The sequence below is a fragment of the Colius striatus genome, chromosome 23 (genome assembly GCF_028858725.1).
Source record: "Colius striatus isolate bColStr4 chromosome 23, bColStr4.1.hap1, whole genome shotgun sequence".
Taxonomy (NCBI): domain Eukaryota; kingdom Metazoa; phylum Chordata; class Aves; order Coliiformes; family Coliidae; genus Colius; species Colius striatus.
Genome location: NC_084781.1, coordinates 7,108,099 through 7,134,565, shown reverse-complemented (window position 1 = coordinate 7,134,565; position 26,467 = coordinate 7,108,099). Strand labels below are relative to the sequence as shown.

The 26,467-nt window shown below is 55.1% G+C and overlaps 2 protein-coding genes across 6 annotated transcripts in view; one reads left to right on the top strand and one right to left on the bottom strand.

The window, feature by feature from the left end:
- Nucleotides 1-629: 629 nt before the first annotated feature.
- On the top strand, nt 630-7,390 carry CXCR5 (C-X-C motif chemokine receptor 5). Its single transcript, XM_010207061.2, has 2 exons — nt 630-798; nt 5,449-7,390. Exons 1-2 carry the CDS (start codon nt 760-762, stop codon nt 6,523-6,525), a joined length of 1,116 nt encoding a protein of 371 aa, XP_010205363.1. The 5' UTR covers nt 630-759; the 3' UTR covers nt 6,526-7,390.
- A 2,428-nt stretch (nt 7,391-9,818) lies between these two features.
- BCL9L (BCL9 like) overlaps nt 9,819-26,467 on the bottom strand; it is a 46,525-nt gene continuing 29,876 nt past the window's right edge. For 3 of the 5 annotated variants that reach the window (XM_062014022.1, XM_062014026.1, XM_062014027.1), the window contains exons 2-8: nt 23,037-23,400; nt 21,409-21,531; nt 19,910-20,120; nt 19,069-19,153; nt 16,285-18,667; nt 15,674-15,934; nt 9,819-14,452 (exon numbers count right to left, since the gene is read on the bottom strand). In XM_062014022.1, the coding sequence (XP_061870006.1) occupies nt 13,293-14,452; nt 15,674-15,934; nt 16,285-18,667; nt 19,069-19,153; nt 19,910-20,120; nt 21,409-21,531; nt 23,037-23,337 (4,524 nt within the window). In that variant the 5' untranslated portion in view covers nt 23,338-23,400 and the 3' untranslated portion in view covers nt 9,819-13,292. Of the gene's footprint in view, nt 14,453-15,673; nt 15,935-16,284; nt 18,668-19,068; nt 19,154-19,909; nt 20,143-21,408; nt 21,532-23,036; nt 23,401-26,467 lie in introns of those variants that run through there. The other 2 variants (XM_062014023.1, XM_062014024.1) reach the window with 2 other exon arrangements.

Genomic DNA, 26,467 nt, shown 5'->3' with positions numbered 1-26,467 from the left:
TACTGGACAAAATATCCGTTTCCCTGAGCAGAGGAACTCTTTATTTCCCACTTGGATTTTGGGCAAGACAAGAACTGCAGGAAGGTGTCTAATCAAGGAGCTTTTCTGTCACACAGCAGACTGGCCTCTGCTAGCTAGCACCCATCCTTAGAGCTAGAGAGCGGCCACCAAGGCCGTGCTTTCCCATGCGAGCCAAGGCAAGGGGCGAAACAGCAGGAGAAGGAGCAGAAAACATCCACGAGTCACCAAGGATAAAACAGCCAGGAGGACCCTGAGGCAGAAGGTGATGGTCATACAGACCAGACTCATGCATTTCATCTGAGGTGTCTTGCAAGTCTTAGCTACAGAGAGGTATCCAGATTCAGAGAGATTTCTGGTAAGGGTGTCCGCAGTGCAGAGCTTCCAAAAGCCTTCTGGACTGCCTGGGATGAGGATGGCCATGGGCAACACCCTTGCAGGTTTCCAGGGAAGACCTATGGATGTTCAGGATCTTCCTGATAGAGACCAAAGGAATGTGGATTCTTCAAAGTGAACTTTAAAAAGTCAACTTATGGCACTGAAAACAAAATTGATGATAAAGCGAGATGCTAATCTCTACATCAGTTAGGTCATTCTACGCCTGGAGCTCATTTGCCATGCAAATACTCTATTGTTACATGCTGGGTCCCTCCCTACTCACTTAAACGATTAACTCCACCCCAAAAGAGAAGAACTTTTGCCTAAACTGCTGGAGGAGAGACAGACTCGGCCCCTGAAACCATGGGGCCCGTCAGCTACTCATCAGAGACCTATGATTTGGTGAGTCCAGCCTCGCTTGGCTTGATAATGGGGAGAGCAGGTAGATCCAGGGTGGGCCAAAAGACACAGTTTTTGTCCATCTTACCCTCCTGTTGGCAGAGGGAGAGCTTGAGCAATTACTTAACGCTGGAGCAATCAGCCCTCGCACCCCTTGAGCCCAGACGGGACCGATGAGGGAACTGCAAGCGACAGCACTGTGCTTGTGGAGAGCCAATGTGGCCGCAGCCACTGCGGTCCAGAGGCACGAGGTATTCCCTGGGGCACAGCTGCAAAGTACCAGCACTGCGTGCAGAGATTCTGGCAGGCGCCGAGCCCGACCGCGATCATCACACAGGGACCTAGCACAGTCGCTGCCGATGGGCCGGGCAGCTCACCGGGACAGCTGAGCTGCTTCAGTGTGCAAAGTCCTGACACTCTCATCTAGTATCTCGACATAACAGGAATACCCAACCATATCCAATGCTGTCTGTCCACAAGTGAAGACCCTCAGTAGGGCCACACATGCTCGATGCCCACTTGCCTTGTTAACAGACGTGCTGCTGTAGACTCTAATGGCCAAAAGGGGAATACGCAATATTTTTACAAGAGGGGAATTTTGAAGAGGGGAAGATAAATTGCAAGTACTTCTTCTAAGCGGGGAGTGATGATGCTGTGTATTCTGCCCCGTAGTTCTCTCCCTTGCGTTTGCAAGTGAAAGACAGCAGCTGTGCCTTTTAGAGTATGTTGTGCTGTCCAAGGGGAAGTCCACAGCAGTGCTATCATTAGCTTGGTTTTCAAATGCTGCAGCTCAGAATTTATTTTTTAATACAGAGGCCCTCTCCAGCAGACCTCAGTTTTTGTTTAGTTTCTCTAAAGGGAGACATGCCAGGTTTAATTTTTACCAGTCTTTCTGTCCCTCCTTTGTCCTGCACACCAGAGTAGAGATGGGCAGGGGTAAGCCCTACCCTCCTTGGATTTTCTCACTTATCTGGTATGAAAATTCCTATGTGACCTGTGGTTGTTCCTTTAGAAGTTTTTTTGCATCTGCAAAAAACTCTTCTCTCCTCGACCTCTGCTGAAGTTTGGTGGCAGTGCCAATGCTTGTCGAGAGGTTAAACTCAATCCCAAACCTTTTTCATCTCCATGCCAGTTTGTACCTTCGGCCGAACTCTCCACCATAAAACTATCCCGGCCCTAGAAGAGCAGCAAAGCTGGAGCGTGCTGTCCGCCCGCTCGTGGCATGTCACGTGCCCTAAGCAAACAGCTGTTTGTAGCAAACCTCCGTCATTTTTAATGCAGGGGGATTAGGTAGCATTTGGATTTGTTCTGTGGTTTCTAGAACCTCAGCTTAGCTATTTTACCTCTTCTGTGAATTATTACCACTTATAAAGGAGACTCACGTGAGGGGGGAAACAGCTAAAGCGCTGACGGTCAGGTGCCACAGCGAGAGCAGTTTTATGCCTTCTCCCAGACTTGCCACAGCCGGGAGTTTGTGACACAACATTTCCCACCTCTGTCTCCCGGTAGCTTCCTCCCATGTTTGGCTCCCTCCCTGGAACACAAATCTCACACAAGCAATGCCACATTTGCTTCGGTGGTGCCATACTTTGTTTTGCTTATATTTGGTACTTGTAGCAGCAACCTGCCCCCAGAGATTTGCAACAAAAGCCTCAAAGGTGTCCTGTCAAAGTGGCAACATAAACCTTACCAGAGGATCCAGAGAGGATCTTGTGACCAACTGAGCAAACAGGGAAGGACGAATGATGAGAACACTCGCGTTGAAAGGGCACTTGTCTCGGTATCCACCACTGAGCGCAGCGAGGGCCTGACTTAAACTTTGATACCGTATCTAAGTCATCTCTAACCTTGTGCAAAAGTAATGTAGCCAAAATGGTAACCCAGTTCCTCTGTATCAAGAAAGTTTTGCCAGCTTAACCTTCCTCGGCTGCAGACTGGAGAAACAAAAACACGGTTGCAGAAAGACTGCTGAGATCTCCACCAGATCCTCTGAGAGGCTGAAGGCCAGTTTTAATCGCAACGAGAACAACGTGGCTGTAAAGGCACCTGTGCCACAGCAACACGGCATTTCTGCAGGCTTTGGTCTTAATTTGTGGGCTTCCCTACTTCAGCACCCAAAGAGGGGATGAGCAGAAGCTCTGCCAGTAACTTGCACTAATGCAGGCAATTTCATTTTTAAGGCTTTGGGAATGAAGTGTGCTTCTCCTGGCCCTGGCATGGGCTAGAAGGGAATGACTCACGTGGAAAATCCCTAGTAGCGCACAAGCTGCTTCTCTTCTGTGGCCAAATGTTTTGATGGCTGGCAGTTGTGGGGAACCGAGAAAAGCAGCTGACACGTGGGGACCGGAATAACTCCGAGATGTGTGTTAGAGGGGAAAAGGGATCCCTGAACAAAGAGCACGTGGGAATGGGCTTCCCAGGCATGCACTTCACTGCTTAGTTACAGGAAAAGACACCACTTCATCACCCACCCACAAATCTGGTTGTAATTGTATTTCAGGAGGCCTGTAGAAAGGTCTCCCAGCGTGTGCACTGCTGGCTTCTCCCATCCCACATAGAGCAGCCACCTGCTTCCAGTCGTAGAAATGGGAATCACAGGAGAGTCCCCAAAAGCCTTGTCTCCTCACATTCAAGGATCTCGTGCAGCTCTGGTCTCTACTCTTTCTATCTTGTCCCAGACTCTGATTTTTCATCCTCTTTTGTTTGTCTCCAACTCATCTCTGTCCTCTCCCACCCACACTCGCTGCTCTACTCGGAGATGCACATGAGAGGACGCCTCAGACATGGCTCAGCGCACGCTTCCCCTGCCCACAGCGAGTAGCTTACAGTAAGAGCCTTACCTGCCATCTTATCAGCAATCAGATGGTGTCTGATAGTGGCACTCAGCCTCCATACCTCCGGCTCTGAATGCAAGGCGATGCTGGAAACCATTCTGCAGGTCTGTGTACGAACTAGGCAGGAAATATATTTGAGCCAGGGAGAAAACAAACCAGGAGGGATTTTTAAAGACTTTTGTCTTTAGCAGCCATCTCTGGTGTCCAGAATCATATGCTAAAACAGAAAAATAATTGTTCTTCAGGAATATGAATAGCTTCTCACCTAAGGCCTGAAACCCCACCTTTACATTAGGGGAAGAGTCGTGTGTGTTTGAGGTTTTGGCGAGGGAGGGCTCATTTGCCCTCCTGCTGTCCAGTGCCGGGGGATCGCCTGAGCTAGCCGCCTGCCCCACACCTACGGCAATGATCCGTAGGCTTCTTCCCAATTGACGTGCCTGGGCTCCTCTTAGAGCCACGCAGATGGTTTCAGCAGCACGGCAGTTTGAGATGAGCCCTGCTGCTGTGAAGTCACCTCTTTACCCCAGATAGTCATGTGCAGAGGCATCCAGCGCATCGCCCAGAGAAGGCTGTCAGAGAGAAAAAATCAGAAATCACCCTTCTCTAGCTAGGCACAACACAGGACTCGAGGCTGGTCACGGTCATTTGGCTTAGCAGCACAGGGGGAGAGCAAAAACCCCCAAAATGAGCTCTAGAGCTGTTTAAAGCAGCAGTAATATTTTTAGATGGGAACTTTGGCTGAGGAGGGAAGGAGCAGCAGGTGCAAACAGCTACAGCTGGTAGTGAAAGGTACGAAAGCAGCAAGCAGAAACTTCCGCTGTGGTTGACACCGAAGTGTCAGCGCTGGTCTCCAGAGAGGGTGTGGGTGGGGGGAGCTCAGTCTAACTGCTGCAGAGCTCTTCCCAGTCGTCGCTAATTTCTCAGCTCCCCACGAGCCTCCAGTGCCACTCTTTGTTCTCATCTACTTCTGAGCCCTTTGCTTTTGCAAATGCCCAGCTTCTGCAAGGCGCCTGAGGCCAGCTGAAGCATGCCCACTGTGTAGGGGGAACCTGTCCAGAGCACAAGTCCAGCTTCTGGGTACGCAGGACTTGCCTGCAATCTCAGTCCAGATACAGGCCATTCACCCGGTGAGGAGCTACAGTAGCAGGCTCTGCGCAAATCACATCTGCAGCAGCTCTACCACACTTTCTTTACCAGGTACCAGCCTGGGGGCTGAGTGGTGTTTTCATATTCCCTTTCCTGTTCTGATGGCAATTCATTCAGAAGCATAGGGTTTACCAGCAGAACGGATTTCTCTCTCCAGCATCTGTCCCCATAGCCGTGGCACTATGGCGCCTCAGCAGCATTCCTCTGGTTTGTGTTCAAACAGCCGTCCCATACCGTTCTCTGAGCCCAGAGAAAGAGATCCCGAGAACGGCACCTGTCATCCTCACCTCGTCTTGGTCTGCCCCAGGCAGCTCCAGTTGGTGCCAGAAATGGGTGGAAAAATCCCGAAAGCTGGTAGGGGAGGATTCTGTGCTGAGAAAGTAAAAGCCAGGAGCTGGTAACTCATCAGGAACCTTCTGGTTCTTGGATGAAACTGGAACATCCCCAGATATTCTAGTTAAAGATTACAGACTGAGCAGCCCTCGCTATCAGAGATCAGGGCAATCCTTTCCAGGCCTCCCAGGTCCTCGTGCTGCAGGCAGGCAGCGCCTCCTCCTGACACACGCGTGCTGCGGGACATGGGGCACTCGGCTCCGGCTCTGCCGGTTACAGCCGAGGGACTGGGTTCAAAAACTCCCCTCCGGTAACTAGACTCTCTCTCTGTCTTCCCCAGAGTCAGGTGGAGCTGAGCGGTTACTATGAAGCAGAGAATACCACCCCTTCTTTGGAGGGCTACTTTTGCTTCAACCCAGCCTCTTCCGTGGTCGGCAACCAGAGAGACCCCTTCCGAAAGGTCTTCATGCCCCTTATCTATCTGCTGATGTTCATGTTGGGATCTGTGGGAAATGCCCTGGTCCTGGTCATTTTAGAGAGGTTCAAGCGGTCTCGCACTACCACAGAAAATTTCCTTTTCCACCTCACTCTGGCCAACCTGTCACTGTTGCTCACCTTCCCCTTCAGTGTGGTGGAGAGCTTGGCTGGGTGGGTATTTGGGAAGTTCCTCTGCAAGATCCTCAGCTCTGTCCACAAGATCAATTTCTACTGCAGTAGCATGCTGCTGGGGTGCATTGCGGTGGACCGCTACCTGGCCATCGTCTACGCAATCCACACCTACCGCAAACGCAGAGCTCGCTCCATCCACCTCACCTGCACAGCTGTCTGGCTCTGCTCACTGCTTCTGACCTTACCCGATCTCATCTACATGGAAGTCTGGACTGACGAGAGCAATCGCAGCATTTGCTATTTTCCGGAGGTTGGGATCGATGGCAACAACGCCTGGCTGGCGACTCGTTTCCTCTACCACACCGTGGGCTTCTTTGTGCCTCTGCTTGTCATGTGCTACTGTTACATGGCCATCGTCCGGGCTCTTTGTCAGTCCCAGCGCCTGCAGAGGCAAAAAGCTGTCCGCGTGGCCATCCTGGTCACAGGCGTCTTCCTGCTCTGCTGGAGCCCTTACCACATTGTCATCTTCCTGAACACGCTTACTAAGCTAGAGGCTTTCACCAAGAACTGCCTCCTGGAAGACCAGCTGGACACGGCCATCATGGTGACAGAGGCCATCGGCTTCACGCACTGCTGCCTCAACCCCATCCTCTATGCCTTCATTGGAGTCAAATTCCGTAATGACTTCTTCCGGATCCTGCAGGAGCTCGGCTGCATCAGCCAAGAGACCCTGCAGGAGATCCTGGAGGTGACAAGAAAGGGCAGCGGTATCGAGTCTGACAACACCACTTCTATCTCCACTTTCTAGCTGGGAAAGGCAGCCTACAGGGCAAAACTGCCCGAGGCTCGCCTTCCCAGTGGCATACCTGCTCTGGCCTCAGTCTCAAGGTTCACAAGCATCTCCACCGCTTTCTTCGCTCCTCGAGGAGCTGTGGTCCAATAGCCACCCAACACCCAAATCCCACCAGATACCTTCCTCAGCTCTTCCTGGTTCTCATACCTGCAGGAATCCGCCTGGCAGCTGTCAGTGAATGCTGGCTGTGTGACGGTCACTCAGGCGCAGCCGGATGAATTCGAGCAGGTCGAACCTGATGTTTCCGTGTCAGGTTTCCCTTGAAAAACCCACCGTGGGCCTCCCATGCCTCCCGTACCAGGCACGAGACTGGGGTGCCAGGACAGGGGAAAAGATGCAGCCAAGTAAACGTGGAGTCACGTCAGTGAGTGAGGTCTGAGGCCGGAAGCTAGGCGGGTCTCCATTTCAGCACCTCGGGCCGGTAAGGACATTGGACTGCCACAAATTTATTTCCTGGCACCAGCCACGTGCTTTACCACTCGTTTGATCTGTTTTACACGAGTTGGCATGCGGGGCAGGTGCAGCAGACTCGGGCAGCCCACTACTTCCTAGTAGGTCTTGTCACAGCGTAGCATCACAGCACTGCTCCATTACACTGCTCTCGGTAGCTAAGCTGTGGCCTCAATCGCACAGGAGCAATAAGTACTGGCTGTCACACAGACACAACCCTAATCATGAGCACGCTTTAAAATCTGCTCTACTGCTCACCTCCCTTTTTGAACCAAGTCGGCACGACGTCAGTTCTCCTGCCGCAGCAGGGATTTTGTGCTAAACTCGCTTTTGAAGTTCAGCCTGCTAACAAAGGGCTCAGTTGCAGACGAACTTCACCGAATGCAAGGGCCTCGCTAAAAAGACCGGTCATTGTGGATGGGGTCATATTGCCAGGCTCGGGCAGAGATCTCAATAGCCTGTTCTCAAATTGTGACTGGAGGAGAAAACTCCTTGAGCAAAAGACTTTTACACAAAGACGAGTCCACCATTTCCTGCAGCGCTGCATATTCAAAGCTGAAACCTGCAGATAATGGTGACCACAGTTGTCCATAGCATGCACAGCAGAGGAAGAGCGTCTCTCTGAAGCCCGCCCTTGCCATCTCCACGGTTGCACTGGTGAGCAAACAGGTTGCAGATGCGTTGTAAATGCCTCCTCAGCCCTAGGTCTGATGAAAACTCTGTTCCTATGCAAAAATGTTACTGAAGAAGAGTCAGGGTGTAAAAATCTGACAGTGTTCACAAGGTACAAAGACAATCTGCGTGCAAAATAAGAGTGAACAGAGCTATTGTTACTATAGTTTTTAGTACTGGTATGTTAGTAAACTTTTACAAAGTTTTGACATGAGCTGTAATAAACTGTAATAAACAGCTAAAATTTTGTCTCTTTACTTATAGTGCTTGCAAGCAGTTGTACACAGTCACATCACTTTCGCAAATGAAAAGCATCAGAGAGCACAAAGTGGGTTGAGGGGACCTTTCTGACAAGCATCGCTGTTCACATCTGGAGACCACAAGGCTCGTAAAAGAACTTTCCTCAGATTTCCTCTGACCAGTCCCACAGAAGGCTCTGTTGTTTGCAGAATCAGTCCAGATCTATGTTGTTAGTTCCCTGCTTACAGAGCCTCTTCCCCTGCCTGCAGCACCTCCTACCCTGGTTCTACAGCAGCTGCTAACTGGAGTGGAAAGCTGCCATTGCACCCACATTTGGCTCCACCAGCCTGAGGAAAGCTTGGTTTGGAGTCATCAGTCCCTTCCCCAAAAAGCCCACACTGCTCCTCCTGCAGCTGACTGCAGCCAGCCTGCTGAATGGCGAGGAGAAGAAAGCAAGGGCAACTCTCTCTCCTTCAGCGAAGGGGAAGTTGGGCTTTCCACCCAGTGAAATCCAACCGGTCTCCCCAAGGCTCAGAGCGGGCTTCCCTGCCAAGCGCAAGTGCTCGTGCTGCCAGAGCCATCCTTGGCCGCTGCAGCCCTTGGGCTCCCCCGTGGAGCTCTGCTCGGCCCCCAGCCCACACCTACCGAGGCAGACGGGCCTCAGGTCACCAGGAAGGGGAACTGAGCTGAGGGGAGCTCTGAGGTAGGGAGTGGGGAGAGGGGAGCCGAGTCACCACCTACCCTCAGTGCATGCTCCGAGACCCTGGCCCTGGGCTGTCTCTGCAAACAAGGCTGAAGAAAACAACCCAGAGAAAACCCTGGTCCCTGCTGAAGGCAGCCCCAAACAAAGGGACACAAAAACCCCTCCCCAACAGCACACCGCTGTGAATTTCCTACAGGGTGACCGAGCGTCCTCGGAGACAAAGCTGGGGTGTTTCTGCAGAGCATCCTGCCACACACACAGCAATCACCGGGCTGTGGCAGGCGGTGGAGCATGGTGAGCCAGGGAACGCATCACTGAACGCGTGCTTGGGAGTGCTGCACTATGCCCTCACATTCCCCCTTGCAGCTCCAGCACCCCCTGCCCCACCGTGACTCACATACAGTTTCATTTTCCTTATGAAGATTTGCTTCCTCACTCTGATCTCCCCAAACCAAACAGAAGGCTCAAGCACCTCTGTATGTGTACTGCTGTCTGTCCTTATTTTGAGCACAGGTGGCTCTGGACATATGCCATCACGGCCACCAAGGCCCACGAGCCTGGGTCCCGGGCAGCACGCCACAGGCACCACCCTGGCTCTGTGCATATACAGCAGCACAGGTCCTTTCTCCCTCCAGGCCCCTAGAGCCAGCCGCTCTCCTCGCTGCCGTCACAGCGTACTCTGCATTTGCTCTGGCTCCCCCCAAGCACTCAGCAGCTACAGCACACGTGAGCTTTACCACGACTCAAAGTGCCCAGAACAAGGAGGGAACCAAACAAGCTTCAGCACTGGCAGACAGCTTGGGCAGCGAGTGCCTGCTGTAGGCCACCTCTCTGCTCTCGGTACTGCCCAGGGACCAGAGACATCTAGGGTGGCCCCGTCTGGTCTCCCCCCAGCCCTGTGCGTGTCCCTTCTCTCATCTGGGAAGACGCTGTGCGAAGGTGACTCCCTGACCCCGGCCCAGATTGCGGCAGATGCCGAACAGCCGATCCCTCATGAGAGGGGGCTGCTCAAATTTCACAAGAAGAAAACTGTACCTCAGAAGAGCTCTGCTTCTCTCCTCTCTGACGAAGCCCCTGCCTGATGCAAAGTATTCCCAGCAGGGCCAGCCGAACCAGATGACACGCCTGCGTGCAGCCCTCAGAAAGTCACACAGCCCACCGAACACAGGCAGAAGATCAGGGTTTGAAATTTGTCTTTTTAATAAAAAGGCACCTATAAAACAGGTCAATACATTACAGGCAGCACAGATACCCAAAAACAAGCCTAAAAATCGTTTCAAATAAAAACCAATAAGATGTCTTCACATATTGTATTTATATATTTATATTTATATATATATATTTATATAATGGTACAAAATGACTGGGGAAGTTTCTCCATGGGATGACAGAGAACAGGTCAGTCACCATTACCTTGACGTGAAAGCTAATTCCGGGTGCGTGATTATCTGACGTACTGAGAAATATGGTTTCCCAGCGTTCACTTTTTTGGAGCTGGGGAAACATGGCAAAGTCATGGCTAAAACATGGGCAAACCTTTTACTGTGATTAGGTGGATTCAGTACACAGAACTCAAGCTGAGAAGCTGAGCAATAAACTACAAGACACGAGACTAGACACAGCTCACGGCAGCGGGAGACTGGCTGATGGCAAACCCCGCCCGAGTCTGACAAGGACTGGCTGCTACCAAGCTTCCACGGAAGCTCCTGCCATATTGCTGTTAGCAGACATGGTCAGGAGCAACATCCGTGTGGAGGGGTGTTAGGTGTCTGGCACTACTTCCCCCTGTTGTTCAGCCATCGCTCGGTATGGGTACGACTGGCTCTGGGGAGGTGGGACTTGTGTGGAGGAGCGCCTACCGCTTCTCCAAAGACCCCAGCTCTGACCTAGCGTCAGGATTTCTCTTTCGTACCCAGGGCTGCCGAGCCAAAGGCTTTGCTTCCTACATGCCCATCACCGAAGGACAAGCCTTCCTCCTGTCACCAAACAGAAACACCATCATGCCGCCTCTTCCCCCGCTGCACCACAGTCTGCGGGCTCCGGCCGGCACGGGGACCACACACTGCCAACGCAGCGAGGACCGCACGCCACTTCTTGGTCAGGCTGGGCAAAAGGGATAACGGGGAAAGTAGGGACACGGGGAGATCTCAACCGGGCTTAAAACAACAAGCCGTCTACAGACAAACAAAAAAACTTCCCTACGGAAAAGTGTATGGCTTCAAATTGAGACTAGCTGGTGGATGATGAGCAAGGTTTGGGGCTGGCCCTGGCACTTGGATGTTTACGAGGAACTACCAGCAGCCAACACTCTGAGGTGCAGCCAAGAGAAGCCACGGCCTTTCAGGCAAGTCGAGCTTAGAAAGAGCGACACCTGTTTGAGCCACATCCTCCCACGTGAAACGCACACTCTGAAAGGGTGAAGAATCCAACCAGCTAACGCAGCAGGGCTAAAGTGCACCTCGTTAGCCCAGGCTAAAGATTATTCCTCTGCTCCAACTGTTAAGGCAGAGATGAGCACTTCACGGGACTGTTCCTGTTTTGCCACCTCCGAAAATGCTGCTCGCTCACATGGTACGCAACAAAACCACACAAGGCAGGCCAAAGCAAAATCCTTCCTCGAATCCAGACCTGTGCTTCCCACCCAGTACTGCTCGCTACAAAGTGCCCCGAGGCTCCAAGGTATTCCTAACTGGACTCAGCGAGTCCATCTTCTCCCCCACTGGATCGAGACAGCGGCTGGGATGACACTTCAGCACCCGTCGGCCTTGCCAAGCACCTTGCAAAGTGAAAAAAAGCATTGCCGTTCACTCGCTGCTCGACAATCTACCCTAACGAAAGCTATCTCCTCCCCGTGGTAGCAAGTAGGGAGAGGTGAGCTCTGTTACGACAGAGGTAGTACGCTAAGTCTGGTTCTGCAGAGACCATCCTTCAACTGGTGTGCCTCCAGCAATTGCCTGCCCCGTGTTCACTTGGATACCCACAGGGTACGCCACGCTGGAATGCGGCCCAGAGACACTGCAGCGCGTGCTGAAGCACACACGCGTCACCCTGCGGTCCCCTTGGTGAACAAATACAGGAAAGGCCACCAGTGCCACATGCAGGAAGATCTTATGGAGCCGAGAATGGGGAAGGTGGTGCGCATCCAGAAAAGCTGGAGCTCTTCCGATGACGTGCTTCTGCCAGCCTAGGAACGAGGGGCTGCAGCGCAACCACCGCCCCTCGTCCGAACCAGAGGATGGCCACACCGCTGGTACCGTACAAGCCGACTCTCGTACCGAGATGGAGCGTCACTCGCAGGGATAGGTGGCCTGCGATAGCCAGACCTCTATTATGCCGTACGGTTGGGCTGCTGCTGGGAGCTCAGGGCGAGATGGCGCAAAGGCTGCCCGAGACGCCGGAGGAGGACTGACAAGCACGAGGAAGACCTGGGAGAGTTTGACAGCAGAGGTAGAGGGGCACGTCATGGACAGGTAACGGACTGGGGTAGTAAGGCTGCGAGAGGAGGGTTCTCAGGTAGCCTGTCCTGGAAGCACAGGAACGCATCACCTCGCTCAGAGCCCTTCTATCCCTACACACCACCACCCCCACCCACAGGGGACACAGCGTGAAGGGAGGGGACCAGAGGTGACGCGGCTGGATGAGACTTTTGGGTCCAGCCTCTTATCATCCGCCGAAGGCCAGAACCGTAGCTACCTCTCTGGCCAAAGGGCCGGCACTCTCACTGTCCCAGCCACCGCAGCTTTGCCACGGGCTGCCAGCAGCTGCATCCTGTGAAGCTGCAGCCTCCGTCCTTCGGCTCAGCGCTGCTCCGGCAGCATTTCACCACGGCTACGGCTCCGACCTCCCTGCAGATCCTCGGTTGCGTTCATGTACTCGGCACCGCCTCCACAGGGGCCCAAGAAGTGCATGAAACTACACACCCTGCACATGCAAACCGTTCAGACATGTGAACAACACAGGCTTGACACAGAGTCATTCTACAAGGGGATCTCCCAATGCCCTCTGCACCCTGGGGGAACCTCCTGCCTCCCCCAAGGAGACTTTTCAATCCTTGTACACTGTTGCCTTCAGCATGTTTTTGTTTCTGTTTTTTTGGTTTTTTGGTTTTTTTTTTAAAAAAACATGTTTTGAGGCTTCTATTAAAACACAGAAATACAGAACAATTAAAAACCAGCACAAGTTTTGCCTTTCCCAGCGACCTATTTACAGTGAGTTCCAAAAACCCTCTTGCATGTTTTGGTTGCTTAAAAAAACAAAACCAAAAAGAAAACAAGGGAAAAAAAAAAAACAAAAAGGAAAAAAAGAGAGGGGAAAAAAAAAAAAGGAAAAGAAAAGCAGTTGAAGGAGGAAAACCATAAACCATAAACTTTACAGACTGCCACAGGGTCTGGATGTCCCCAGTCACCACGCAGGCTTCAAAGTAACAGCCCCGACTTCCGGTCCCCTCCACCCTCTCCTTCCCTCTCAAAGAAAAAGAAACGCAATTCACATCAAGTTTACTGCACATCTGGTTTTCTGTGTAGAGGCAAATCCGCTCTGAAAAGCATCCCGCGTGGTGTCCTCCACCGGCGCTGGCCCCCAACCCTCCCCCGACAATAGATTTAAAAGCGTCCGTACGGGTGGCTCCGTCCCCTCCCACCCCAAGCACCAGCCAGGCTTAGAAAGGCAGGTTTGCCATGTTCCCAGGCCCGGGGATATAACTCATCTGGCTGTCCAGGGAGACACTCCTCTGCCTCATCTGGTGCGTGACCATGAGGTTCTGCTGAGGTGGGGGCCCCATGAGAGAGCCCTGAGGTGACATCATATGTCCTGTCTGGGCATACATCTCTCCCGAGACAGACATGCTCCTCTGCTTGGCCTGCATCAGCATGAAATTCTGCTGGGCCATCAGGCTCTGCTGCGGAGACATCATGCCCTGGTGCATGCTGTTGCCCATCATGCCTTGCTGAGGCGGTATGCCTGTCCTGCCCAGCATGGGCACTTGTCCGGGGTGGCACATGGGCATGCTGAGTCCCCTCTGCATGCCCTGCTGCCCGGGGAGGCTGGGGGCGTTCATACCTGGCCGCACCGGAGGCTGGTCGGCCATCATGTTCTGCAGGTTCATGAGGTGGAGGTTGGAAGGCTGTGATTTGGGAGCTTGGCTGTCGCTCTTGGGGAAATACTGCAAGGTGCTGCTCGGCTTCTCCGATGGGATGATCCTGGACAGGTCAAACTCGGGGATACCCGTGGGCGTGGGGCGGATGACCTCGCTGAGCTCAGGGTCGTTCAGCACCGATGCCACCCCGGGGAGCACGGGCGGGTAGGGCTCGCCGATCCGAGGAGGGATGTTCTTTCCCATCATGTGCTGCTGAGGGGGCATCTGGCTGGGCTGCTGGGAGGGAAGGTCTTCAGGCGGCAAGGGCATCCCTGGCGGGTAGTGCTGCTGCATGCCAGGGCCGCCCCCCGCGCCAGGGGCCATGGGCATGCCTCCGGCGGGAGACGGCATGGCATTGTGGGGCTGCTGCATGCGGGGGAACACGAGCTGGTTGGAAGGAATCACCTGCGAGCTGCTGGGCACGGGGCCACACTGCTGGTTCAGTGAGTCCTGGGGCCCTGGGGGCAGCATCATGGGGTTCTGGGGGGGTACGCCGGCCCCCGGAGCACTCGGGTGCAGAGGAATGTTGGAGCCCAGAGGGTTTGGGGAGGACATCATTGGGGTGGGGGGTGGTTCGTGGGAGAGGGGTTGCTGACCAGGCAGGTTCATTCCCATGGGGCTCTGAGAGGATCCAGGCCCCACGGAGTTCATGTGCAGTTGATTGGGCTGGTTCCCTGTCACACCTAAAGAGAAGATAAAGAGAGAAGAGTTAACTCTGCCCACAGACCTCTGAGGGCTGTGAAAGGGAAGCCTGCCGAGCCCTCTGCTCCGAAGGCCCTGAGTGTGGAGCTTGAGGCTCAGTAAACAGCCGCAAGATGGGCTCAGGCTCCAGCTCCCCAAGCTCCTGTGCAGCAGAGACCTATTCGTGCCTCATCCGGGCCCACGCAGGATCTGCAGCTCCCTATCATCCTCTGATCTGAGAGTCCCAACTGATGGGACTGCCCTACACCACAACTTCAGCTGCAGGGCTGTCAGCTGCCTGGAAGGTGTGGAGGAGTGACCCTCAACCACCGCCTGTCTGCGCAGTTGGCCACCCGGGGAGCTCCTTCGACTGCTCGACCTCAAGCAGCGAGGAGAAAAAAAAAGTGAAAGAGTCCTTCAGCCCAACACAGGCCCTGTCCAGGACAGAGGACGTGGGTACGGCACAGACGCCGGTGCCTGCGGACGGGCTTGGGTTTGGAGGGAGTCGATGCATTTGCATGCCTGCGGTCAAATTAAGTGACTACTCAGCAGTGAAAAAGTCAAAAAGTTGATTTTTCATTTCGAAAACTGCCAAAAATACTTATCAGACAGCTTTAAACCCCTAAATCAAGTGGTACAGCATGCTGGAATTCCCCTCGGGGTTGGTCACCAAGTGACAAAAAACACTCATTTGCCTAGCTGCCTTCACCAGTGCCACCAGTTAGTGGAGCGTATCTGGCCATCACCTACTGAAATCAGAATTAAGCTACGGCATGGCCTTGCCGGTGCAGGCACCTGGGCTCCGCTCCAAACACCAGACTCGATAACCCTGTTAAGAGCATCCCTGTCTCACTGCACAAGAATACAAGGGCTCCAAGCAGCAGACCTCTGGCTGCAGGTCCCAGGCCTGACACACCTGCAGGAGCCTTGAAACTTTGCAGGCAACGTGTGTGCATGGGGTAAAAGTAGCTCCGAAAACCTCCTGAGCTCGCAGCAAATGGGTGTCTGAAATGTCAGCCTGGTGCACGCCTGTCCGGATGGCATGGCCGAGGCGAAAGCCAACGGATGACCCGGGCAAGGGGTGGAGAAGTGAGCAGGCCGTTAGGAACGAGGGCAAACGTAAGCCATTTGACATGGCAGTCGAGGAGAGAAGACAGTGCCTGATGCTGTCCCTCAGGCCTGCCAGCAGCAAGGAGATGGTCCGATCCTCACCAAGTACGTACCTGACATGCTCCCTGGCGGGAGCATAGGCCTGTCCGGCAGCAGCTCGTCATCAGAGGTGGCAATCGTTTTGATGGCATTGTGGTAAAGCGGCGTGGAGCTGGGCATGGCATACTTGGACATCTGGGACATCATCAGCGAGAGGGGGTTCTGGGAGGGGGATGGATCTGGAGAGGAAGTAAAAGGCATGTTGGGATTCATGGTGCTAGAGGTGTTACTGGCTGATGCGGAAGAGCTGCTCCGAGGCCCAGAAGGGAGAGAACCTGCAAGCGAGAGAAAGAGCAGCTTAGTACCGCCCACATGCCCAGCTCCCGTCGCACAGCAATCCCGTCCCCTCCCGATGGCAGCAACCAGGAGAGGCTGCAGAAGAAAGAGCTGATCCAGCCCACCACCCTCCGAGCCAGGGTCGAAGAAAAAGCTGCTCCGTTCACCTTCCCATCTACCTGAGAAGGCCCCATTTGGACTGTGGAAAAAGCCTCGCTCCGTGGGGCTTACGGGCAGGCAGGGGCACGAGCGCCTCCCCCTCCTGCAAGAGCACACAGGCTGGAGAGAAATGCTGTCAGCACGCTCACCGAAACCAAGCAGACATGCGCACGCGAGACGGCCGGCATACCCTGATCCAGTCCTCCCATGGAAGCGGACGAGTTCATGCCGAGAGGCTGCTTGCTCTGGTTGACTCCTGGGCTGGGCATGGTGGCTTTGGGAGACGGCACCCAGCCAGGGGAAGGAACAGCCATGGGAGGAGACTTCAGGCGGCTCGGCGAGCCGGTCGGAGACCGGACGTTAAGCGAGCTCATCACCTGGGGGGACTTGAGGGGCCCAGACTGGTTCGAAGGCGGCATGCTGACCATCTGCGACGGCGTCTGCGGGGACTTGAGGTTGGCAGAGGGGGACGTGACCAGCGGGGAGTGCACCTGGCTGAGGGTGGGAGACTTGAGGTGACTCATGCTGGGGGAGTTCATCTGACTGATGTTGATGGTGAGGTCAGAGGGCCGGCGACCCAGTCCCCGGGAAGACACCGGGTGCATGTTGGGCAGGTTTCCCCCTTGTGCGGGAGCAGGATTGGAGGCCGGAGGCAGGGGGATGTGGCTGAGCCTGGTGGTGCCGCTGATGCCCCCGACAGGCACTGCACCCTGCTCGGGGCTGAACATGTCCGAGTTGCTGCCCATCTCCTGGGGCATGTTGGGGTAAGGACCTTGCCCGCCCGAGAAGCCTTGCTGTCCTTGGTTGGGGAACTGGGAGGGAATCATCACTTTCTGGGGTCCCCCCAGCATTGTGCCGCCATTGCCGTTCTGAGCCCTTGCCCTGGCCAGCTCTTCGGGGCTCACGCCCTGGTGAGCCATCATATCGGGGCCCCTCATCTTCTGCGACATCATCATCTGCTGCTGCGGGGTCATCTGGACATTGAGGTTCATGTTCATGTTCATGTTGACATTCATGTTCATGTTGAGGTTGCCGGGGCCCATGGGCGCATCCATGTCCCGAAGGCCTGACTGACTCATAGGGGGGCTGAGCATCCCCCGCGTGCCTGCAAAATCCATTCCCATCGGGGCATTGCTCAGGCTGTCCCCAGTGATCTGCCCAGCGAACATGGACGGATCCATCTGCCTGTGAGCCTGTATCATCCTCTCCATTTCCATGCCCTGGCTCATGGAGTTGCCAGACATCCCCAGGGGCCTCTGCATTGCCACCGGGCGTTTCTCCATCAGCTGATGCCGCAGAATCTCCTCCCTGGCACGGGGATTCATGAACCTTTCAGGATCCCCTTGCCCCGAGGGGTAGGGCAGGGTGCCTTGTGGAAAGTTTCCGGGGCCTCCCATAGGAGGCATATCATCGCTCCATCCCATGCCGGGCCTGACCGGCCTCTGCATGGCATTCATGGGCCCAAGAGCATCCAAGGGCACGTTCTGCATCCCTCCGAAGCCAGAGACTCTCTGCATTTGATTCCCGGGGAACCTTGGTCCCGGGAAGGGTGGTCCTCCCCGCAGCTGCATAGGGTCCTGCACATCCATAGGCCCTCGCAGCTGGCTGCCCATCCCCGGCGGCCACTGCTCGCCAGGCTTGCTGTGGTAGGGCGGTGGGGGCCCACGCATCATCATGCTCCCCATCGACTGTGGGATCATGATCTCCTGCATGGGCCGGCCGTGGATGCTGATTTGCTCCTCTTTCCGTCGCTTTTCCTCATAGTATTCCTCCTGCAACTTCCGCCAGGCCACTTGCTCCGGCGTCAGGCTGTCCTGATTCAGCCGCTGCATCATCATGTTCATCTGCTGCCCCATGTCAGCACCCGGGTGGTGAGGCACCTCGTGTTCCAGGCTGGGCCCGCCAAGGCTCTGGGTCTGGGAGATCATGGACTGCAGAGGCTCCTCATACTTCTTCATGGTGGCGGGGGGCGCGGGGGGCTGCGCGGAGGCAGCCTGCGGCTGAGGGGCCGTGCCGCCCTCACCCACGTTTTGGCTGGACTTCATGAAGGGCTCGGCCTCCCCACTGCGCAGCAGTAGGCGCTCAATGTCCCGCAGGGTTTGCAGAGAGCGCTCGCGGTGCTCCAGCTGCTCCTTTGAGAGCCCTTCCGAGTTCATGGGGTTCCTGGGGCCCAGGCCTGCCTGCCCGTTCCCCTGCATCCCTGGGCCCAGGCCCTCCCCGAGGAGACCGGAGCTGGACGTGGTGGAGGAGTCCACTTGCCCAGGCTGCATGGTGTTGGCAGACGCGGTGGGTGTATTTGGGTGGTTACTTCCAGGCTGGGTGCTGCCACCGTTGTTCCCCAAAGAGTTGGGAGTCAGATCTCTCCGGACATCTTCACTTGTCCCTTCCTGAGGCAGGCTGCTGGGCGCAGGCAAAGGTGTTTGACTGATGGTCTGAGGCGCAGACGGAGGCTGCTGCGGGGGAGGCTGCGGCTGGCTCGCTTGAGGTGCCGGTGGCTGGGACTGTGGAGTGTTCGCAGCAGGAGGGTTAATCGGAAGTGGCTCGGCAACACCCAGCACTTTGGCAGCTGGCGCCTGGCAGGAAAAAGGAAAGAAATCTGAGCAAGAGAAACCCTGAGGAGGTATTCTTCCTTGCACCCTGCAGGAGATCCTCTGTGTCCCACAAACACGACCAGAGGCAGTTCACCTTCGTTCCTTGTGGGGAAGACATAGGCCCTATTACATGCCCTGGAAATGCACGATCCAGCGCTTTGCCCATGGGGCCGTACTGGGATGTGCTATGCTCCGTCCCAAAGCCAGGACTCACTCCAAAGAGGTTCCACAGCAAAGCAGCTTCCCACCCCACTGAAAAGGCATCTGACAACCCCTTCCTCCACAGCGCAGCCAGAGCTGGGGAAGAATGGCCACGTCAGAAGGGAAGGGTCAGCAGTTGATTGCACATGCCAAAGGAAGCGTTTGGTTCATTGCTGGCATACCTGGTCTAGCTTTGCCCGTGGGACGTTCTGCTGATGGTAGGCCAGAATGGAGTCAGCTCGGCCCTGCAGGACAGCCTCTGCAGCTCTGCGGAGAGAGCACAAACAGCTCGAGAACACGCACTGTGCCCCATCCCACCTACGCTAGGCCCCAGGTGCCACCTCCGCTCTTCACTCCTGCAGGAAGAGGGAAATCTCTGAGGTCACCGAGAAGAGAGGAATACTGAGTTCTCTTACCTGTCCCGCACAGCCCTCAGTGAGGTTTTCAACTGACAGTGGCTTGCCCTGGCACATCCCTCTTCCCATGTCCTGTGATGGGCACTCAGCTCTGCCTCGTGGCTGCTGCCCTAAGGTGGCTGTCACTGAGATGCCTCGGGATCTATCGCACCGCACCCATGGTATAGCAGAGCTCTAAAACTAAACAGCTTTGCTAAAACTCCACAGATCACAGAATAAAGGGCAGAAGAGACGAATCGAGTGGAGAATACCAAGTGTTACAGGGCACTCTCCATCACACTCCACCCCTTAGATACTTCCAAATCGGACCAGTAGTTCATACTTCTTGGGGGGAATCTTTTGCCCAGATGACACCTAGACGTGCTCTAAGGCGCGTGTCAGGGAACGCAGTGCTGGGCACCACGGGGAGGAAGCGTGCATTTAAGGCAAAGTTTCCCCACCAGCAGGAGCTGCCAGAAAATGTCCTGAACCTCAGAGGGACCCGCTCTGTGCGAGCAATCAGACACAGATCTGTCTAGCTCTCATACTCAAGTGCAGCCCACAGCAGGCAGGTGTGACAGGGCGACCCTGTAACAGCGGAGGACTGACGACCGAGTGTCCTGCTTACGTGTTAGCAAGGTGCGTCGTGAAGACGTAAACGAACTGTGAAGGCTGCTTTCCCGTTCCACTGGCTCCGCCTCCCGCAGCGTCCGACCGTAAGCCAGGGGCAGCACCATGAGGCACGCTGGAAGAACCGGTCTCATTCAGGTTCGGCAGCGGGTTGGACCCTGGGCCAAGCTGTGAGGCCGTGGACATCGCAGGATCTGCTACATTACAATCTGAGGGAGCGCCAGAGACAAGCTGCTGGAGAGTGTAACCGGAGGCTGGAGCGGGCTCTGCCGCCGGCCCCCGGGCAGGGCTGGGCAGCGGGAGGCAGCGGGGCCGGCAGGGGGCAGCACCCGCCCGGTCGTAGCCTCCCGCTGCCCGCAGCCGCCCCGGTGGGGATGGGGGGTGACGGATGGGATGTTGGGGACACTGGAGCGGTGACTGTTGACTGCCAGCCGTTATTAAATACTATTTCTAATTAATATTAACAAGCGTTGCAAGCTCCGGGCGCGTGCAGCGCCGTCCTCTTGCCTGGAACAGATACAGAAGCAACCCTCCCCGATGCAGGCGGAGCTGCCGTCCTCCCGGCAGCCCTCACCTCGCCCTCACTGCGACTGCCGGCACCAATAGCGCAGCCCTGGCACAGCAACACGTTGTAGCCACCCGCTCCAGAAGGACGAGGGACCTGGAAAGCTGGCAGGGAGACAACAGGCACTGCCTCACTGCTAGCTCCTGCCACCCTGACCCGCTCTAATTGGGCAGATCTCAGAGCCGGCTGCGCACCGGGAACATCCTGGAGTGGAGGGCTACAGTGTGCTGGCAGGCACAAGGGTCGTACTTCTTGGTTTTATACACTTCCATGTTCTCCATTGGCTGTGGCCCTTGGGCCCTACGGGAGCTTGCCCTGTCCTCTCAGATATGCTCCCTGTTACAATTTGAAAGCTAATTGAATTCTAAAAATGAAAAATCATAGAGCTCCGATGCTTTTGCAAAACAGAACAGACCTACAGTTTGTTGCCCCAAGCCTTGTCCAGCTCAGCCCTGCCTGAATTGCTGTCAATGCCCCAAGTATCTCTTTAGACTCAGTTGCCTCTAAAGCACAGCTGCAGAGAGCTGGGTGGATGGACCGGCACAGACTTAGCTGTCGATACGAGGGCAACACGTGTTGTGTGGTCTGGCTGCCACCGTGACCAAGCAGGCAGGCTGAAATAGAGTGCTGTTAGGCACACTCTGAAGGCGGCAATTCTGCTGCCGGTGTGGCCAGAGTGCTCTACAGTAGGGACACTCAACTTCCACACCTTCTCCAGCATCTTGGTAGCATTTCCACAAATCAAGTACCACACCTCACTGCGTGGATGCAAACGTTCTCTGAGCACAAAGACCGCCAACGGCAATGGCCCGTGATGCCCGACTATGTCAACATACAGGCAAGGCTTAAGGTGCCAGTACCATCTGCTCTGCTGAGGTGCAGAGACCTGTCTGTATTCAAGCTTCTGAGCTGCTAAGGAGGTAGACACTCACTGTGTGCACTGCTGATGGGCTTGTCGTCCTCCTCGCTGTCCGGTCCAGAGCACCATTCGTCCCCGCTGTACGGCTGCTTCCTTTCCAGAACACACCGTCGCTTGCTACGGGGAGCCACCTCACCTGCAAAGGGACAGAGCCATCAGAAGAGCTGAGGAGACCTGGCAGGGGCCGGGATGGCTGGGGCCCTTCCCAGCTGAGCACTGCACACTGGCACGGCCAGCCCAACCAGGATGCACCAAGCAAGAAACCGGATACTGACATCTGCCCAGCCCTGGTGAAGATCCTGAAGATCCTTAACCCTAAATTTAAGGAGTGTGTGATTTAGTAACTGAAACCTAAAAAAATGGAACGGGAGGGCACGTTCAATGCTTTACAGGAGCAAGAGCCAGACCCTGCCCTTCACAGATATCATCAGGCAGAGCCCTTTATGCCCTCTGTAAGGCCGGGTGTTCCCTCCATTTCTCATGAGGCTGATGCAACTCCCAGAGGAGGTACCTGGAACTCATGGAAAATAATTTGACACAGGATGTCTAACTTCCAGTCCTGTGCTTTAACTCTGATATAACACTGTCTGGGCTTCCTTTTTTACATCATCTAGTGGCTTCCAGGCCATATTCATTATTGGTGCTCTGCAGCACCAACAGAGGAGATTCAGGCATTCTCGACCAAGCCACTTCAATGATTTTTCTGTGGAAGTCAGGACAGTACTGTGAGAAAGATAGAAATGCATGTGATCAGTGCCATACAAGTAATCCCCCAATGCCACGGGGAGAAGGCATTCCTAAGGCCAGGAAGTCTCTCCAGGCACATTCTACCTGTTCCTCCAAGGCACAGCTCTGGCCCAAGCCAGTCAGGCAACATGGCTTTGGCTGTGAAACCAAACGCTTAGAGGCAGAAGCCAGAATGGCGGCTCTGCGTGTGAGGATCAGGTGCGAGCCTTGGTTGGAACCGAGAGCACCCCTGGGATTTGTAACCCTCTGCAAGATGCTCAAGCGTCCCATGCAGCCGTCGCGCGTGGAGCTCGGTGGAACACAAGAGGCTGCAGGGAAGGCGAGCGAGGACAGGGAAGCCAGAGGGTTTGGAAGCATTGACTCAGCCCTTTTCCAGAAACCACATGCTGCAACACAAGAGTCATCCATTGCTGACGAAACCACAGTACTGTTCAGACAGTGACTCTCACAGTACCTCCTTGCTAACCACGACCAAGTCATTGGGCAGCTACAAGAATGCCACAAAGGCGGCTCTGTCAAGAGCAAGGAGACAGAAAACAACTCAAATCGGTCCCAAGTTGAAGGTCTGCACGCTGCAAAGCAAGGGCGTTCGGTGCAGTTTGAGTGAACCAAGCTCTTTCCTTAGCAGCCCATGAAAACCAGCATCCCAGATTCTTGGTGGAACAAACAATTTACAGTATGAAGCGCAAAGACAACGCTCAGCCGCTTTGGTCCTAAAATAGTGGATGCAACGAGCAGTGATGCAAAGACACACAGGCAGCCAGGACAAGCCCAGACAGAAGCTGCAGCGCAGAAATCCAAGATGCTCACAGCTGCTCCCATTCCAGGTCCTGCCAGGAGGCTTGGAGCAACTGCGAGGAGGACATGCTGAGGCAAGGTTTGGGAGAGTATTACCTTTTGATTCTGCCTCCTGTGAAGGGGTGCTGACTTCTCGCTGTTCTCCAGAGTCCACCGAGATGCTTCGTTCCCGTTTCACCTTGCCTTTCAAGGAGCTGAAGTTTGGGACAGTGTTCTGGCTGTTTTTCAGTCCAGAGTTGCCAGGGGAGATCTGAGTGGCCTTGCTGCCATGGCTGCCCGCCCCCACACCCTTCGAGCCCAGGTTGCAGGTGGGTGCTTGGCTCACGTTGTGGTGCTGGGCCGGAGCACCGCTGCTGCCTGCCTTGCCATGGCTGGGCAGTTTGTTGTCAGGGTGCATTGGATTGGCTAAAGCTTCCCACAGTGCCAGTGTAGTGAGCTCCCAGGCCCTTTGATCAGAAACCTGCAAGAGAAGAGGACAGCAGGTGAGCACGGTGGCCCTCGCATAGGCACCGCTGCCAGGGCGCTGCCTGGGCTGGGGCCGCTGCTTGGCCAGACAAAGGCCACGGCCAGGCACAACCCAGAGCCGTTTGTGCCGGGAATCACCCTTGGTCCCTTCCAGCAAACGATCCCCCTCTGCAGTTATGTGTGTTCGGACGAGCAGCAAACTCCCATCCAGGCATGGCAAGCTTCCCGGTGCCCCGAGGCACAGGCACAGACGGGAGAGTCCTCATTTCTGAGGCTGTGACGTGAGTGAGGTGCTCTGTGCCAGCCCGGCCCTTCAGTGAGCGGGAGGATCCTCAGAGCCATCGGGCAGGTGTTCGCCAAGTTCAGATAACTTTGTGACCCGGAACAAAAATTTGGTGCCCCGGTTTCAAGGATGCCTTCTGTGCTAAGTAAGTTGCCTCTGCTCCAGAAGAGACACAAGAGACAATAGACAGGGATGCGGCTCCACAATACCAGAGTGCATCACGTGATCTGGAAGGCGGCTACCAAACCCTGGTTCAACAGACAACCCTGGTAACTGCAGGGAGCATCTCTCCTGGCCTATAAGTACCTCCTACTTGCAGCAAGTAGCCTTCTTCAACAAGGCGCAGTTAGTGTGGTACATCAGCCAGACTCACCTCAGGTGCTGCTGGAGTGGGTAGAGGACGTCCCTGACCTCCAGACACAGTTCTTACATGTTGGCTCTTCCTGATGTGAACCGCATTCACTGCTAAGCCCTCAGAGACAGTCCCAGCACAGAAAGATGCACATCCCCATGAGAACTACTACTGGCTTTTTTTCATCTAGAGCACAGTCCTGTGTTCATCTTGTGTCAAGAGTCCCACGTTCCTCTGCTACAGCCTCCTCACTACCCCAGTCAGTGACCCCAGAGCTGCAAACTCCTCACTGCCTGCCACAGTCTTCTCCACTACTTGGGAGCCAGGGGGAAGGAGAGTAAAGCACATGTTCATTGAAGTTGAGGTATTACTCTCCGTTTGCTCACATCTTCTACCTGCTTTGTGTAACATCTCTGCAACATGCTCAAGAGCCTTTCCTACTCACAGGGACTGAAATTTCCCAGCACATGGGGGTTACAGGGCCCATGGTCTGCTCCTCCCCTGTGGACAACGCAGGCCAGATGCTGCACACAGATTGTTCCTGCCACCCAGGGACAGGAAAGCTCAGGCTCCAGACCAAACCCTGCATCTCCGAAGAGTGCCGCGAGAGCTCAGCAGCACCAGGCGCGCTGCTCCTGGCTTGCCAAAGTCGGACCTGAGACATACCATCGGCAAAAGCCGAGCGCTTGCTCTGCTGGGGCAAAACACCGTGTCTAGAACTGCTTGCGACCAAAGAGCAGAGCACACTTGGCAGACTCGTAACCCCTGAAAGACGGCGAATGCCGTGAAGTGCAGGCTGCAGCTTGCCATCCACCGCCAGTCAGCTCCCTGCCTGCAAAAAGGGGCTTCTCAGTCAGCACCTGCTTCCCTGCGATGCAAGGCTGGCTGGCACGCCAGAGCGCCCGAGCGGGAGCAGCCTGCACAGGCAGCTATCGCGCGGCCCGCCCAGGCATTCCTGGTTAGTTAGTGGGATCCTTGGTGCACAGCCTGGTCTATCGCTGCTCCCTAACTAGCGAGTCGTTAGTTGCTCCCTCCTTCTCCGCCTCCTCCCCGAGAACCTCGTTGAGTGCTCTGCTCTAGCCTGGAGGAAGATGGTAAGCCACAGCGCTGATTAATTTTCACAGCACATAAGGGAGTTGCTAGCCCTTTAAGTGTCAGCCAGTCTCGCTCGCTCGGTCTTGTTCTCCAGGGACCTATTAATAGCAGCTGGAAAGATCACATCACTCTCTGGATATTTATACCCCTCATTCCACACCAGGAGAGATTTATGTCAGAGCTGCCGTTCCCGTGCCTGCCCAATTGCTCTGTCAAACCGCTCGCAGGGGGAGGGGAGCAGAGCAGGGAAGGAGACACAGAGAGGGCAAGTGGGGAGGAGGAGAAGGTCCATGTGGCACAAGCTGCAGCATTAAGCACACACACATGCGGCCTGCAGCCACTGGCTGGCCAGCCAGTCAGCCGCAGGGAGCCTTCAGCCCCACTGGAAGAGGCTGCTGCCAGACAGCATTCCAGAAAGCAAGCCCCGCAGCAGCTGCCGCCGCTGGTGGCCCAGAGTCCCGTCTGCTGCGCCCATCTTTGCAACACATGGCACTGCAGTCCCGAGGGTCACAAACCGATTGACAACAGGGTGTGGCTAGATCCGCTGAGAATGTGCCACCATCGCCACCGTCCGTATCGACTGCAGGCTGGGAGATGCAACAGATCCCAAAGTGCACCACCAAAAATGTGAATGCTCAGCAGCACGGCAGCACAATCCTACTACAGCATAGCACAGGCGCGTGAATACTCTGGGAAGAAAATTGCAGCCCTGCTAAGACCATTCCTGCAGAGTCCAGAGACTACGGCTCGAGACACATCCTCGGTCCCTCTAGTTCTCAGGTCAGATTGCAGGGAACACACGCATTGATCCAGATGGACCTGGCAGCTGTGACAACAAAACCTTCGGATGCTGCTTGCAGCGTGGATGAGCCTCGCTGGCTGCCAGGTCCCTCTAGAACGTTTTGCTTTTAGAGTATCCTTCATTTTGGGAGTAGGCTGGTGCTCCGGGGAGGACAACGTTCAATGCCTCGCCTCAGTCATCTGCAGGACAGAATGTCACCCTGGGCTGACAGGGGGGCCCTGGCCCAAGCTTGCAAAGCCCTTCTCTTCCAGTCATCACTGAGACTGACCGCACTTCCATCACAGTTCCTAACGGGAGAAATCCCAGAAGCAGCTGCCTGAGGATTCTGCTGTCTTTTGTGAGCAGCAACAGTTGGCTCCTGTTGCAGATGCATAGCGGGGATCCACCCTGGCCTCCCACCGGCCGCTCGCAGCATGCCAACGGGCATCTCGATTGCTGCAAACTCCTTGTGCCCGCCCCTAGGTTCAAACTAGATTCCAGCAGCCATGCCACACATCTGGGCCACAGAAGATAAGTAATTAGAAAGTAGA